Here is a 16,119-nt window from a genome sequence, read left to right as displayed (position 1 = left end):
TTAGCGCCTTACATGGCTGCAAGGCCGCTATTGGGAAATGTGGAGCACACTGTAAAGCGCTTTGGGAAGTCATTGACTTGAAAAGCGCTATAGAAATGCATTTCATTTCCCTGGTATGTTTTGTCGCATAATACTAACATTTTTGGTGGCTTATTTAGTCGGTTGCACAATACAGAACTGTATTTAATTACATTTTTTTAAGTGAAGTACAATGTTGGCAACAAGATTAACTTGATATAATTGGAAATTATTTGAATGCAACACAAACTTTTTCTGTTTTTTTCTACTTTTTTAAGAATCCTTTAAAAAATCTCATTGTGTTTATTTTTTCCTAGCTGTTACTTTTTTCTTGTTCTCTACTTTTTTTCCTTTGTTTTTTTATGAAATTTTCCTTCTTTTTTTCTCCTCCTTTTTGTTTCTTTTTTTCCTCGGCTTTTCACTACTTTTTTATTTTGGTATTTTTTTCCCCCCCTTCCTTTGTCATTTTGTGCATAATTTTACATAATATTTGCTCATGTTGGGATTAAAGAAGCAAAAACAACTGAAGAGACGATTAGGACACGAAAGAGCCATTTCCTTTCAGTGAGCTGAGCCGATGAAGCCGGTTCTCGACAAACTCTAACTTTACTCAACTTCGTTCTACTTCAACATTAACTTCAAAATACTCCATTTATAACACAGCGTCAGGGGAACCCGTGTATTTTTACCTTCATGCACCGTAACTTTGACTTAATTCGCTTCTTGATTAGCAATTCCGAGCCCTCATTTTTGTGAGCTGGCTAGATTTTTTGCGCGGAAAAGCTCTGGGCAGTGCGCAATTGCCCACACTCACAGCTTAGAGGGAACATTGATTGTAATGTTTTTCGACAATAAGGCACCTTCTCACTCACTGCAAGAGAATGAATAGATAAACCTTTATTTCAAACATTAAACAGGACAAAAACAATGACTCGATAACAAAATGTTAACATAAACTGTTCGAAAAGGGGTAGTATGAAGCAGACGCTTATTTTCCCTACCCCTTCATCTTCCCTATTAGTTTCATTCTATAGATATCTCTTGTCTAAATACAACACAATCTCAAGGATACACACATTACATAGGTCAGATAATGATTATATTTTATACACTTTGTAGTACCATCCCTCAACATCATAATGCCACTAGTCACCAAACATCACTGTGACACCAATGATAATAAGTTATGATATAATAACAAAGTTAACCATAGTTTTAAACGCAGTATTTCCAATTTACCGTATCTCTTCTATACCATTTTCTTCATCTCTGTATTCCGCCAGTAATGTTTTTTGTATTTATATTTGAACACGTGAACAGTTGGACATTGTTTGATCTCATCTTGTAAATTGTTCCAAAGTTTGACTCCACACACATACTTCTGGTTGTTGTCACCTTTGGGATGCTAATATTGTCGCAGCATTTTACAATCCTAGAACATTGATTTCCAACTGCTTATGGCAAGTTATATTCAAGACTTATTAAACGTTAGCTTTCGAATTCAAATTTACAGTTTATAGCCAAGGCAAAACTGTTGGACAACTACTTCATTAGATTGACACCGTACCATGATCTAAATATATCAGAAGTTACTATGACTATTATGGCTAGACCCAAGACAGGTCTGCTCTGAAAGGACCACAAACACCATATTAGATTGTGCCATGTTGCCACAGTCATGGTAAAAAGTTCTAACATTCTTGTCTTTATAGTCACTTGACTGTCAAAATTTGGATTTGACTTTTCACAGCCAGTTGAGCATGTCTAATTCCATTTAAGACTAAGCATTTTAAAGAACCCTGCAAAAAACAAAGCTGAATGTATTTCCTCAGAAGGCTGGGGTCCTTCATCTGCTAAAAGCTCCTGCAAATGATTTGAGACTTGTAGCAAGTGCTCTTCTATGCGGCAGCGTATTGGGGAGGCAGCGCCAAGATGAAGGATGCCTCTCGGCTTCAGCAACAGACTGTCGAACACTGTCGTGTTCCACGGACAATTTCCCCCTCATGCCACGAGGCCCTTTAAATCCAGCCAGTGGACTAAAAGCCCACATTAAACCATCACCCCATTTTATTGAGTATTTCCCATAGGACTATTTAAATACTAGCAAAACGTATTGGGTATTTTTGTTTATATCTTTATTTTCCAACACAAGGATACTGACGGAATTATCTGGCAGACTACCATGACATACTATAATGTGGCATGTTTCAGCTCAAATATTTTTGTATTCAATTTCACACCTGTCATATTAAAGTCAGGCTTTCCAAGGCAATGAATCAATTGCATAATAGCGGGAAGTGTCCATAAATTCAGTATAAGATTTTACTAGTTTGCAAGTTACCATTCATAAGGAATTAATCCCTTATCCATTAGCTTGTTGACACCATTTGCTGTGGTGCTTCTCTTGAGCAGGTATCGCCTGATACCACTCACACAATTAGATATGGGGAACGAAAATGCTATCTACAAGTTTAATTATACAGTGGAGCTTGGCACCACTGATTTAAATAGTATGAAGTTTGACTAGGATGATAAATTTACTTGGTCACATATTAGATTTTGCACAATATAATAATTATGTATAATCATAGGGCATTTAATTTTCATAATTAAACTTAAAATATTCAGAATAGAAATTCTAATCGTTGCATTCTAGTTAAGTGACATATCAAATTGACACATGAGTAACATTCAAATTATAAAACTTTATTTTCACATTAGTTACATTACACTTGATTTCACTTGTTTCACCGACGCCAGAATTGGAAATTTTCACCTGTCAATGGAAGTATACATAAATGGATGCAGATAATGTTTGATAATAATGTTTTATCTTTGTAGCTCAGATACTATACCACTCAGTCATTCATCTTCAGACTGGGGCGGTAAAGGAATCATCATTGTTACAAGAGTTTACATTGCAAGGACACTCACCTCTACAAAATGGCAACCACCCATCTAGGGGAAAAAAAATAAGCAAAAATGTTGGCTTTCAAACTTGATATTTATACCTCAACACTTAAAAAGGTGCATCCCAAAGTAAATACTAGCCGAAGTTTAATGACTTGGAATGCCAGTATAATGGACTTTTTAGGACATTTGAAATGTACTCAAGTATGGCTGTAACTGGAATAACTAAATATTTTAACACAACCATCATTAAATTTTAGACATTTGGGTCGGATTGGCATGTTTTTCTATAAGCCATTCCTGGGCTTAAAATGTTTGCATAGCCTGCATTTGATTTCATCTTAAGTGATTGACATCATCCAAATCTGACCACTGGCATACCAAAAAGCAAACAACATTGTTGGGACCGATAAATCTTTGCACCTCAGATACAGTACCTGTCAGTCATTCATCTTCAGACTGGGGCGGTAACAGGAATCATCATTGATACAAAAAATGTTGACACATTAACAAAGTGTCTTACCTCCACACAGAATGGCGACCTTCCACCTGGGAAAGGGAGGACAGAAATTTAGCTTTCAAACATCCAAAACAGTGGCTGGTACTTAAACCTTAACACAAAGAGGCAGACCTATACGTCTACATAATGGCCTTTTATGAGGACACAACTGTCCACCTATTTTGCACCAATAATCTGGCTGAAAAATGAATGCGAGAGGTTTGTGGAAGTTCACACCACAGGGACATGTTTTCTGAGTTGCAGGCAAACAAGTGCCTTATGAATAATCCTTATAAAAGGCTGCTTTTCTGGAACGGGCAAAAAAAAAACAAAAACAAAAAAAAACCTTGAGCTTTAATGAAAGGAATGACTGGGCCGTCTCATTCAATCCAGATTAAAATAAAGGTTTTTTACTAGTTAGGAATAAACCAACTTGATGTTAATTTACGCAACGATAGTATGGAAATTACTGGTGCTGGATTAGAAAGTTCTATTTATTGAATTCTTCATCGTTTTACATGTATTCACTACGCTTGCATTTGATTTGAACGATTAGCATTAAAATCTACAGTATTATGTCTCAGAATGCACTTAAGTTCATTGCTTCTATAATGGCCCATCAACTGTTACAGCAAAAAATAAAAATGAAGAAATGAAATTTGGGCATTTTTATTTTTGAGGCTCAGATACAGTACCAGTCAGTCATCCATCTTCAGACTGGGGCGGTATCAGTAATCATCATTGACACAAAAATGTTGACATATTACAAAGTCTCTTACCTCCACACAAGATGGCGACCTTCCACCTGGGAAAGGACAAAAATTTAGCTTTCAAACTTCCGAAACAGTGGCTGGTACTTAAACCATAACACGAAAAGGCAGACCTATAGTTAATTTAAAATGTCCGCATAATGGCCTTTTATGGGGACATAACTGTGTCCACCTATAAGCTGCCTGAAAAACGAATGCGAGAGGTTTGTTGAACTTCACACCACAGGGACATAAACTAGTGCCTTATGAATAATCCATACAAAAGGCTGCTTTTCTGGAACGCGCAAAGAAAAAAAAAAAAAACCTTGCGCTTTAATGAAAGGAATGACTGGGCCATCTCATTCCATCCAGATTAAAATAAAGGTAATTTACTAGTTTGGAATAAACCAACTCGACATTGACGCAACTATAGTATGGAAATTACTGGGGCTGGATTAGAAAATTCTATTTATTGAATTGTTCATTGTGTTACATGTATTCACTACGCTTGCATTTGATTTGAACGATTAGCATTAAAATCTGCAGTATTATGTCCAGGAATGCACTTAAGTTTTGCGCTTATTGAATGGCCCATCAACTGTTGGAGCAAAAAAAAAAAAAAAATTAAAAAAAATTGTGCCCTTTAATTTTTGAGGCTCAGATACAGTACCAGTCAGTCATCCATCTTCAGACTGGGGCGGTATCAGTAATCATCATTGACACAAAAATGTTGACACATCCCAACAACACTCACCTTCACAAAAATGACACCTTCCACCTGTGAAGAAGAGAAAAGTTAGTCTTAAAGCTGGTGTAACCCTCTAAATGGTCCAGCAATTTCTTTTCAGACAGTTGAAACCTCAACAAGAATTCACCTTGTTGCCATGATAACACCAGAGGGTTCTCCTTTACAGGAACTGGCAATAACACAGCGTAAGACATGTGCAAATGTCATCATTAAAGAAATTTGCTGAACAACGGCCTCATATTTTACTTACGTGGTTGGTGGTTCCAAATGCAGTCACATCTGACAAAAACCAAAACCAAAAAGTCAATTTGGAGCAGAAATGGGATTTTGACTTTGGTATGAGAACCGATTCAGCCATGTGCTCTCATCAGCATTCAGACGAACGAGATTCCAAGTGTCTCATCATTTTCAGTCAAACGTCAGCAGGATTTCTGGACACCAACTCACCTTCAGCCTATGGACACAAAGTTTGTATTCTTTTAATTTCAAAAAATTGCTGTGAGCTGCAAGGGTGTTCAGATGTTCGTGTCGTTTCACAGAAAATCAAAGTGAGCTAAGTTCATCATCACTACACCCTCAGAATGTTGCAAAGTTTAAAAATAAATTACGTTTTGTGGCTCATCCTCATCATGTATTTGCAATATCACTGTAAAAAGGGAAGTGCAAGGTCAGTGAATGTTCAAGAAGCATTAGGAACCATTTCCAAGAAGTTGACATTAAATCTTTAGCCATCAGCTTGTCAATGTATACACAACATATTTAAGTATTTTAGGGAGAATTACCTTGAGGGCTTCAGGATCACATATGACAGCCTCTTCATGCCATGGACAGCACATTGCTAGTGCAACAAAAAGTAAACCGTCTCATTACATGTGCAAATATTGTTGACAATTTTATTCTAGGGGCACTGAATCAGGATCCAAGTTGACATCAAAAGTTTCAGCCATATGCTTGTATATAAATCATCATTTTAACGTGTGAAAACATGGTGCGTTTTCGGGGAGCATTACCTTTATTATCAGCCAGCAATTAAGCCAACAATCTCAGGTTTCCCCACCATCTACAAACAAGATAGATTAAAAATAAAGCCACAATATGTGAACGAGAAATTGTGGCCGCTCAGAATCAGGTCTAGTTGTCTTCAAGGATAATCAGTAAGAGAGAGTTCCAAGATTCATCATTGCAGCCACTAAAGTGTTTGAAAATTACCTTAACGTCCTGCTTGATAGTCATTGATGTAAAAGCCGTGTTTTAAGAAGTCAACCACGACACCAATCTGCACAAGGGTAAATCAAAGATCAATGTCCAGTCATATTTGCAACAATCTCGTCATCAAAATTCCATGCCACTCAGATTGAATTAATATCTCATCCAGTTTAAGTCAGTGAGAGAGTTCAAAAGTTTACATCCCTGCAGCATGATTCTTAATTAGTAAACTAAAAGACAATTACCTGTAATATAGCTTGAGTGTGACCCATCTGTGAAGAAAAACAATGCTTTATTGAAGGAACTGATGAAACGCTGGGATTTAATCTGATCAAGCGTCAATACCTTTGTGGGTTAGCCCAACTGCAGCAGCATGTGGCATCTGCATGGAAAGGCACGTGGTTAGCTTTAGCATGAGCAACGAGATTACAAATGACAAAGTAGTTGATGTTAATCTTTCCAAAATCTCGCTTCAGATCAAAAATGATGCAATCACAGTCATTCAGTACAGGTCTGTGAAAATTCTCATCATTGGAGAGACGATGGAAAGGAAACTTGAGCAAAGACTTATTAAAATAAATATTAATTAAAAAAAACGTCTAATGTCCCAATAATATTGTCGTTTAAACATTTATTTAAACTGGGATAAGGGACGTTAAAGGGTCGGAAATGATGAAAGAATATAGGGAAAAGGTGTGATGCTAAGCTAACAGATATGGCCCAAGCTAATACAAAAAGTACCCCGTATTCTACGTTTAGCAAACAAAAAAACACAGTTTATAAGTGGCTTCAGGACTAAAGAGTAATTATAAATGAGTTACATTTTTAATTCACGCATAAAGTTGTACAATAAAAAGAGGGCTTGGGTTATAATCACCTCGCTGTAGGGAAGACGACGAAATGGACGAAGTAATGGCGTCTCCTCATATATATACTCGAAACGAGACTCCGCCCATTCAAAAACTTTTGTAAAAATAATATTTACTGCTGTGCTATTTATTTTTAAAGCACTTAAAAACTATATTTAATACATTTATATATAAAAAAAACACGATCAAAAATGTGTATACTACGTTGTGTAAATCAACAGGATGAGCATTTTCTTTAAAATTCTAGAGACGCCCCGTTCTTTTATTTGCTGGCGTTTGTTTAAATACTGCCACCTAACGGATTGGAGGATAAATACAACGGGTAGGGAAAACTTAATACAGGGGTGTCATAACTCGGGGGCAGGGGCGTAGCCCCACTAACGCATATAACGCACTTAGGGCATCAAGTGCCCAGGAGGGAACCAAAAGAAATCAGGGTCGTTGAAAAAAGTGTTAATAATATGCAATAATATGGTTAAACAATATAAAAGCAGCATAAACCAAATTTCTCGAAAAGAAGGGGTGAATCTCCAGTCTTATGGAGATAGGCCATGTTTAATAATCACATTTTTTAAACAAAGCCCTCAAACTCAGATAGTGGATGATCGTGTTGGTCAGATAGTGAAAAGTGTCACTAATTGGCCTGCTTTCACTGTCAGATTGTCAATGAACGTTTGGGATTGAAAAGGTGAGTATGAATTATTTGTTGTCTATGTAAAATATTATTTTAACAGCACTAAATTACGAACAAAAATCCCATAATAAGCATATTAAAACAATATTTTACCAAGACAACAAATTAAAACGTCCTTACCTTATTAATCCAAAACAAAAGAAAATGACTTATTTAATTTTCGTGTTTTTGAAAGTGTAATGTAAATAAACAAATAGGGCACCCAAATGGCTAGCAACGGCAGAAAAAACATTCTCACGGTTGGGAGAGCAGTACATTAGAGAGAAAGAGAGAAAATACAGAGTGAGAAGAAAGAGAAAAGAGAAAGGGAGAAAAAGAAAAAAAGAGTAAGAAACAGAAATAAATAGAAAAAGAACATTGATATGAAAGTAGAGAAGTAAAAAATAAAAAAGGAGAAAGACACACAGAAAGAGTAAATATAACGAAAGAGAAAGAGAGAAAAAATAAATAAGAGAAAGAGAGAAGAGAAAAATAGAGGGAGGCAGAGAGAAAAGAGAGACAGAGAAAGAATGAGTACGAAAAGAGGGGGAATGAGAGAGATACTCTATAGAGAAAAATGGAGAGAGGAGCAGACTAAGAAAAAGTAACAAAGAAAGAAAAAGAGAGGGAAAGAAGGAGAAAGAGAGCAAGGTTAGTTTACTGATATTAAAGTATTTCAGCTCGTTCATGAAAATATTTACCTGAATATGCAGAATTTGCTGTGATTTTCAACACCTTTTATAGAAAGGAGCTAAAGCTTCTTTAAATTTGTGCAAAGACACCCATGTTTCCTTTTTATTTTGTATTTTTCTATTACCTTAAATAACATTGGAATGGGTCTCCTCAATGTTCTCCGATTGATTAAAGGTAGAAGGCAAATCCAGATTTGTGGGTGGTGCTGAGTTTTGGCAACATCCAGTGGTCATATTTCAATCTGAAGGTAATTGTGGCTCATTTTTCTCTTGTGCTTGTCTCCGCATTTTTTTTCACAGGCAATGAGTTTAACACATGTGACTTAACACGTCAAACTATAAGGGTGCCAATTATCATGCGAAACAATAAAACAAAAACATATTAGTTAAAACGATCTTTATTGCGAGAAGAAAACATTACAAGGAAGCAATCAACTTCTCTGTAGGACATTTTTTCTTTTAAGTATCATGGATATATAAGTATTTGTGATATCATGATACATATTCTACATAATTCGTTTTTTCTTCTTCTGGAAAAACATGATATTCAATCAACACCATTGGCAGGGTTCATACACTTTTTCATGGCTAAATTCAAGCACTTTTTAAAGACCTTTCAAGCCAATTTTTGAATTTCTCCAGTACCTTCACTTTTTGCATGGCTCTTAAGAAAAGTCCATAATTGATACGTAATTCTTGCACTAATACACATTTCATAGTGCTCTGTTTAGTCGTAGCATGCACCCGTCCCATAGGGGGCGATGAGGCTTCATAGGACACTGCTGCAAAAACTAATGCCAGCATCCGTTAGTACCGGGGAAAGAAAAAATGCAATAACAAAGCCAAGCCGGTTGAGCAGTGTTGGGGTCATTTTTAAGCAGAGGTGTTGAGAAACATGGCAACAATTAAGCATTTACAAGCACTTTACCCCAAGTTCGGGCACTTTTCAATCCTTGAAAACAAAACATTAAAACTAAAAGGATTTTAAGCACTCATACGAACCCTGCTTTGACTTTTTATATTTTTTGTCCCTCAGGTTCTAAATCCTTCACAAGAACATGATAAATCTTTTTTATAAACAGGACAGTTTTTACATTTTAATACATAAATGGTAAAATTTAATAAGCAGGGTTGGGTAGGTTTACTTTAACTTGATTACTTTCAATTACTTTTGGATTACTCCAATACCAAATATGCTAATAAAAGACAAAAGAAACTAAATATGAATAAAATGATGACTCACAACATGCGGTAAGCTTTCTCTCCTGGCTTTGATCTCTGGCAAAACTAACATAAAATGCGACAGAGACAAAATGAAAATAAATCCAAACAGCTTGCCAACATCATTTTTGCCGTTCCATGTATTCCGTTACTCCCCAAGCCTGCACAAAATTTAGTAATTTTATTCATATTTAGTTTCTTTTGTCTTTTATTAGCATATTTGGTAATGGAGTAATCCAAAAGTAATTAAAAGTAATCAAGTTAAAGTAACCCTACCCAACCCTGTTAATAAGAAAATTCATTTAAAAAAAATGTATTCTTAATTGTAGAGCTTCTACTGAAACTCAGCCAGTGCAACATCATGTTGGTGCTTCTTTTCTGCCATTTTGTCGGGCGAGAGGGTGACGCTGTAGATGTTGGCCATGAAAACTCTCCATCCTCGATGAAAAGCTCTGTTTACAGCCTGCGGAAGAGAAACACGGATAGTAAGTAACCTTTGTTGTACAGAGATCCCTCGGTTTTCGCATTTGTGTGAAAAGTGAAAATCAGGTAATCAGCGTTGCACATTTAGAAAAGCCTCTGAAGGGTATACAACTGTAACAAAATAACCAGTAAAGATATAAAAATAATTAAACACAACGCTCGATTGCAGTTGACTGGATGGTTTTATTGACATTATTTAAAGTAAAACTAATATGAAGGGCTCCTCTTTTCAGAGTAAGAGAGCAATTTAGAGAGCGTCTGGCTAGCTGCACGCCAGCATCAGGTGTCCTTTGTTTGAGCCACGTCTCCGCGATGATTAAAATACCACAGCAAATATAACCAGCTCGGTGGCCTGGCGGGTAGGGCGCCCGCCCCGGGACTGGGAGGTTGCTGGTTTGAGCCTTATAACATTGGTACCTGGTACCCGTTGCCTCCCTGCTTGGCGCTTGGCATTAGGGGGTTTGGTCACCTAATGACTCCCAACACACAAGTTGGGTTCAAATGGACCCATGATAATCTGAGATTATGAGATTATTAATCTCATAGTAAGAATGTGGATACTATGAAAAAAACTAAAACTGACAGTCCTGAATGCAGCGGTTTCTCACGAGTTGTAGCTCCAGGTCATTTGTTTCATGGTTAATGGATCTGGCTTTGCCAAAATCCAAGCTCCGCAAAAGGTAGCTTGTGAGGTTTGCTAGTGGGCCGCAACTATAGACCGAACCTGCAGCCTCGCTATTGAAATGAAATGATCAGCATTTAAATAGCGCCTTTCAAGTCAAGACTTCCTAAAGCGCTTTACATTGTGCTTCACATTTCCCGTGCAGCCATGTGAGGCGCTAACCTGCTTATTGGGGGTATTAGGGGTTCAGTGTCTTACCCAAGGACACTTCGACATGTAACACGGAGGAGCCGGGATTCGAACTGCGATCTCTTGATCCCAAGACGAGCGCTCTACCTCCTGAGCCACTGCCACTTAAACTATATTGTGTGACTCGCACTGGAAAACAAAACCCTCAATATTTTGCTTTCATTGGCTTTATGCACAGGTGTCAAACAGGCGGCCCGCGGGCCAGATCAGGCCCGATGGGGGAGTGAATCCGGCCCGCGAGACAATACTCAAAGAAGCGCAAGAGAAAAATTTGCCTCAGGTTGAAATATGTCAACTTGATGTTGCCAAAGCCAGGTGCCTCGAACAAAGACACTGTACTTGTATTTATTTCTCTCTCTCTCTTTTCCACCCCTTTTCTCCCACTCTCTGCATCTCTCTTTTTCTCTTCCTTTGTCTCTTTCTCTCGCTGTGTCTTTTTAACTTCTTTTGCGCTAACTTCCCTTTTTTTCCTTTTCTCTCTTCCTACCCACCGCGCTTTCTCTTTTCTCTCCTTCTGTCTTTCTATTTCTCTTTGGATTTCTTTACTCCTCTCCCTTTCTTTCCCCCTCTCTCACGACTTTTTACCTCTTTTGTTTCTCACGCTCTCTCCCACTCTCTCTTTTTCTTTCTTTGTCCCGCCCTCTCTCATTTACCCTCCCTCTTTCTCTTATTTTTTTATCTCTCTTTTTCTTTCTCTTTAATCTACTATTCCGGCCCCCCGACTGAATGTTTGTTCTATCGTGTGGCCCCCGAGTTAAAATGATTTTGACACAAAAAGGGTCCTGATCTCTTCACTGCGCAATACAGCGACAGCTCGTGGGCAAATGATGTACTACACAAGGTCCGTTTAATGATCTGGTAGTCTTTGAACATTACGTCAAGGTGAGTTCCCATACGTGGCGGACGGACCTCGGACCCGCTTTAAATGGCAGTGTGTGGATTCATTGTGCAACCTTTCCTACCTAAGGTGACTTACGTAACTCTTCAGGGCTTAACGTTTAACCAAGGGGCGCTCATGCGGAGATGGAATTTATTACCTCTGCCAAGGAGGCTGGGTGTTTATTTATTTTGGATATCGAGCTTACATACAGGAATTGCTTAACTTTCAACCTATACGTTTCTTGATCATTGCTGGTTAGATTGTCGAGAAAAATTGTTCAAACCTCACATTGTTTATTTGCTAAAAACCAAAAAAAAACAAACAAACAAGAATTTAATTGCTGTTAAAAGTGTCGATAAAAACTCATATTGATGGGATACGATATAATGAAATTGTGTTAAAAAAATTGTTAAAACGTCATATTTTCAGATATAACGAAATTGTGAATAACGAAATTGTGAACATGCTTAATTGCTGTTAAGATTGTCGAGAAAAATTGTTCAAACCTCACATTGTCTATTTGCTGTTACTAGTGTCAATAAAATTGTTCAAACCAAAAAAAAAAAAACACAAAAAACAAAGACGTATTTAATTGCTGTTAAAAGTGTCGATAAAAACTCAAATTGTTGGGATATGATATAATGAAATTGTGTGTTTAATTGCTGTTAAAAATGTCAAATAATGTCATATTGTCAGAAACAACGAAATTGTGAATATGCTTAATTGCTGTTAAGATCGTCGTGAAAAATTGTTCAAACCTCACATTGTTTATTTGCTGTTAGTAGTGTCAATAAAATTGTTCAAACCAGGATTGCTAACCGTGGAGGCCGAAAAACTAATTGTTTCGGGGGAAAAATGAAAAATACACTGCGACATATAACGTGCAACATTCTTGTTTGTGTTGTTTATTTGGTACCTAAATTGAACTCGTTTCACAAATTATATTTGTTTTTTCTACATTAGGAGTCTCAAACTTAAGGCGCACTGGATGAGATTGTGAGGCCCCTCACTTAATATGCAAGTTTATTATAAGAGTTTGCTATGGACGTTCCCTCGGAGAGTAGATTGTCACCCATGTTGGATTGAAACTCAAAGGACAGTGGATGCACCTTGCAAATAACTGAGTTTCTGTCATGTGTTAAATGTGTTTTATCTGCTTGACCATCTGCATAGAACAAAACGTGGCTGTATTTCTTTTTTTGTCCTACGTCATCGAAGTTAAATGTTCCGGAAGATTATTTTGCAAGAAGCCGTGTTCAGAAAAGTTGGTGTGAAATTAAAAGTTTAAGACATACATTGGAATCTAGAACCGATTTTTCAAATCACATAGGAATTCCTTCCTCATTGATGTACATCCATCCATCCATTTTCGGCACCGCTTATTCTCAGTAAGGTCGCGGGGGTGCGGGAGCCCATCCCTGCTATCTTCGGGCAGTGGGCAGGGGACACCCTGAACTGGTTGCCAGCCAGTCGCAGGGCACACAGAGACAAGGACAATATGGACCGGCCTATTAACCTGACATAAATTTTTTTGGAATGTGGGAGGAAACCGGATTGCCCGGAGGAAACCCACGCAAGCACGGGGGAGAACATGCAAACTCCACACAGGAGGTTCGATCTCATGACCTCAGAACTGTGCCGCACACACGCTAACCACTGCGCCGCCGTGCTGCCCATTGATTTATATCCTTACAATTCTTTTTATTGTTTTGGGATCTCATTTTGTATACTTTTCAAATTGTGACCAATTTCACCCAGACCGAAAAGGTCTGGCGGCCCTCAAAAAAATTAAGTTTGAGGCCCCCTGTTCTACGAAGTGCTGCATTGTGTTCATATGGGGTTATCATCGCGTAATAAGGGAAAATGCGATCATTACTAGGGGAGAAATAAGCTGAGGTGGACAGGTATGGGATTGTATGTCTTTTAGTCTTTATACATTGACCAAGTGTATCAAATTTATTCTTAAAAACATGAAAAAATTAGCAATGATGTACGATTAATGCAACTTCTTAAGCAAGTTTGATTCTCACCTTGCGATATATTTTCATTGTATTCCTCTTCACCACCTTCCTGACCTCGTTTTGCTCCCTCCTCATCTTCTTGTTTTGGATGAGCACCTGGTCGTCGGCATCTTCACAGGAAGCAAATTGAGAGGGAGGCTCAGAAACCTGCTGCGTATCCGGGACACAGGAGCCCAGAGATGAAGCCTCGGGTGAAAATACAAGCTGCTTCTTCCTTCTAGAGCTTCTCCTCCACCTGCCGCTGGACATCTCATCCTGCGCTGAGCTCCGTGTGAAGGTCTCACTCCTGCCGTCCACCAACAGGTCCAAACTGTCCTCCAGAAGTGCGCTTTCCGGATCATCCAGACGGCCGTAGAAGCCATCGGATTTGTCCAGGAACTTTGGAGCCCGGATGGAACCCCGTACTGAACTTTTCCCTAAGACCTTGCCGATAGTCATCCTCCCAGATTGTGTTCGGTGTGCTTCTCCTGTGTTACACTCTGCAAAAAAGAAACAAAAGGGGCGGGACTTGGAAAGAGATTCGTTACACAATCACCAACACTATTTCCACTTGTTTTACATGCAAAGTTGGCTTTGTTTCAGGTAGGAGGAATATAGAATGAATCAGTCAGACAAATGTGGGGAAAAAAACAAATACAAATGTAAAACCGTTCAAAAGTTTGGGGTTGCTCGGACATTTATTTTTTAAGGAAATACAATGTTTATTTCAATGAAGATAACATGAAACTAGGAAGAACAACACCCCATACATTGTCAGCGTTATAAAATGACTATTTTAGTTGCAAATATTTGTTTTTAATACAATGTTTACATAGGTGTATAGAGGCCCATTTCCACCAACCAGCACTCCAGCCTTCTGACAGTACATTGTGTTCGCTAATTGCATCAGAAGGTTAATGGATGATTAGAAAAATCTTGTGAAATTAGGTTTGCACTGCTGAAAACAGTTAAGCTGAGTGTAAAAGCTAAAAAAAACTCGAGCTGGTTGAGTATCTGAAGCATCAAAGTTGTGGGTGTGATTAAACTTTCAAAATGGCCAGGAAAGGGAATATCTGTGTGAAACTTGACAGTCTGTTCTTGTTCTAAGATATGAAGGCTTTTCCATGTGAGAACTTGCCAAGAAACGGAAGATCTAAAATGGTAAATGGTCTGCATTTATACAGGACTGTCTCAGAAAAATAGAATATTGTGATAAAGTTCTTTATTTTCTGTAATGCAATAAAAAAACAAAAATGTCATACATTCTGGATTCATTACACATCAACTGAACTATTTCAAGCCTTTTATTATTTGAATATTGCTGATTTTGGCTTACAGCTTAAGAAAACTCAAAAATCCTAATTCAGCAATATTAAAATAATAAAAGGCTTGAAATAGTTCAGTTGATGTGTAATGAATCCAGAATGTATGACATTTTTGTTTTTTTAATTGCATTACAGAAAATAAAGAACTTTATCACAATATTCTAATTTTCTGAGACAGTCCTGTATAGCGCTTTAAGTCAATGAAAACCTCCCAAAGTAAACAGGACAAACTAGACAGAAACGAAACTGGAAACTGATATTAAACAGGACAAAAATAAAAGGGAACAATACTGGAAAGGGAATACCAACAGGAAACAGGACCGAGTCAAAACCCACGTCTTGCGGGGCAGAGGGTCGTTGACAGACTGACAAAGGAAGAATGAGAGCACTGAGCTTAAACAGACGGAAAACCAATCTGTCAATGAGCCGCAGCTGGTGCCACACGGGTGGGGCAAATTGGGCGCCATGGCAACAGTGACAGAGAGGACTAAGACTTAAAAAGGTTCATTACTCAAAATGGAAAAGTGAACCCAAAGTATAAGGGACAAACACATTTTAAACCCAAAGCAAAACTTCCAAAAATCACGAGCGCAACTCAGTTTGTGAATGAATAACTCAGAAGATCCGATTTGGTGCAACGCCCCAAACATACACCTGATGACGAATGTCAACAGTGTATAAAGGCAAGGAACTGAAGCAGGTTGTGTGTGCACGTGTCAGTCACGTGCAGAAGCTTGGTCTTGGCCTAAGTGAAGGGTGTGATTTATTTGTTCTTTCCCAAAAACTGTCTGCAACTTGACAAGTAAAGCCTCATTGTCGTAATAAATAAAGCAGATATCAAAAAGAATCAAAAAGAACCATGAAGTTTCACATCCAATCTTTTCAAGACTAATAAAACTTCAAAAATGATTCTATAGTAAAAAGGCTTACCTGGTGTTCCTGCTCCCATAGTCTTTTGCTTGTCTAATTTGTGCA

At 37.8% G+C, this 16,119-nt stretch overlaps 1 protein-coding gene, 1 long non-coding RNA gene and 6 other non-coding genes across 12 annotated transcripts; all 8 read right to left on the bottom strand.

Annotated features, from left to right (window-relative positions):
• Positions 1 to 2,854: 2,854 nt before the first annotated feature.
• Positions 2,855 to 2,926, bottom strand: LOC148356346 (small nucleolar RNA SNORD31). Its single transcript, XR_015852152.1, has one exon. It is a non-coding gene; the product is annotated as a small nucleolar RNA SNORD31 (small nucleolar RNA).
• Positions 2,927 to 3,346: 420 nt separating this feature from the next.
• LOC148356345 (small nucleolar RNA SNORD31) lies at positions 3,347 to 3,419 on the bottom strand. Its single transcript, XR_015852153.1, has one exon. It is a non-coding gene; the product is annotated as a small nucleolar RNA SNORD31 (small nucleolar RNA).
• A 684-nt stretch (positions 3,420 to 4,103) lies between these two features.
• On the bottom strand, positions 4,104 to 4,176 carry LOC148356344 (small nucleolar RNA SNORD31). Its single transcript, XR_015852155.1, has one exon. It is a non-coding gene; the product is annotated as a small nucleolar RNA SNORD31 (small nucleolar RNA).
• A 608-nt stretch (positions 4,177 to 4,784) lies between these two features.
• LOC148356340 (uncharacterized) lies at positions 4,785 to 7,190 on the bottom strand. 5 transcript variants are annotated; one of them, XR_015852031.1, is made up of 9 exons: positions 6,476 to 6,738; positions 6,376 to 6,402; positions 6,134 to 6,200; positions 5,935 to 5,984; positions 5,707 to 5,762; positions 5,533 to 5,570; positions 5,175 to 5,378; positions 5,052 to 5,093; positions 4,785 to 4,954 (listed from the first exon to the last, which is right to left on the bottom strand). It is a non-coding gene; the product is annotated as an uncharacterized LOC148356340 (long non-coding RNA). The 5 variants fall into 5 exon arrangements; XR_015852030.1 differs by having other exon boundaries at positions 5,052 to 5,378; positions 6,476 to 7,190; XR_015852029.1 differs by having other exon boundaries at positions 4,785 to 5,093; positions 6,476 to 6,733.
• LOC148356343 (small nucleolar RNA SNORD31) lies at positions 4,828 to 4,900 on the bottom strand. The gene has a single exon (XR_015852154.1). It is a non-coding gene; the product is annotated as a small nucleolar RNA SNORD31 (small nucleolar RNA).
• On the bottom strand, positions 5,016 to 5,139 carry LOC148356342 (small nucleolar RNA SNORD22). Its single transcript, XR_015852156.1, has one exon. It is a non-coding gene; the product is annotated as a small nucleolar RNA SNORD22 (small nucleolar RNA).
• LOC148356341 (small nucleolar RNA SNORD29) lies at positions 5,435 to 5,498 on the bottom strand. Its single transcript, XR_015852157.1, has one exon. It is a non-coding gene; the product is annotated as a small nucleolar RNA SNORD29 (small nucleolar RNA).
• Positions 7,191 to 8,746: 1,556 nt separating the features above from the next.
• Positions 8,747 to 14,339, bottom strand: LOC148356339 (uncharacterized). Its single transcript, XM_088348332.1, has 2 exons — positions 13,850 to 14,339; positions 8,747 to 10,048 (listed from the first exon to the last, which is right to left on the bottom strand). Exons 1-2 carry the CDS (start codon positions 14,276 to 14,278, stop codon positions 9,920 to 9,922), a joined length of 558 nt encoding a protein of 185 aa, XP_088204458.1. The 5' UTR covers positions 14,279 to 14,339; the 3' UTR covers positions 8,747 to 9,919.
• Between the last annotated feature and the right edge of the window lie 1,780 nt (positions 14,340 to 16,119).

This window comes from Urocampus carinirostris, chromosome 11 (genome assembly GCF_059441175.1).
Source record: "Urocampus carinirostris isolate Australia breed hairy pipefish chromosome 11, RoL_Ucar_1.0, whole genome shotgun sequence".
In the NCBI taxonomy this organism is placed as follows: Eukaryota; Metazoa; Chordata; class Actinopteri; order Syngnathiformes; family Syngnathidae; genus Urocampus; species Urocampus carinirostris.
This window is presented reverse-complemented; position numbering and strand designations above follow the sequence as displayed.

Coding starts and splice junctions, on each gene's coding strand:
- LOC148356339 (XM_088348332.1), bottom strand. CDS start 14,278: ATGACTATCGGCAAGGTCTTAGGGAAAAGTTCAGTACGGGGTTCCATC. Junction 10,049..13,849: donor CAATGAAAATATATCGCAAG/GTGAGAATCAAA, acceptor TCTCTTCCGCAG/GCTGTAAACAGAGCTTTTCA.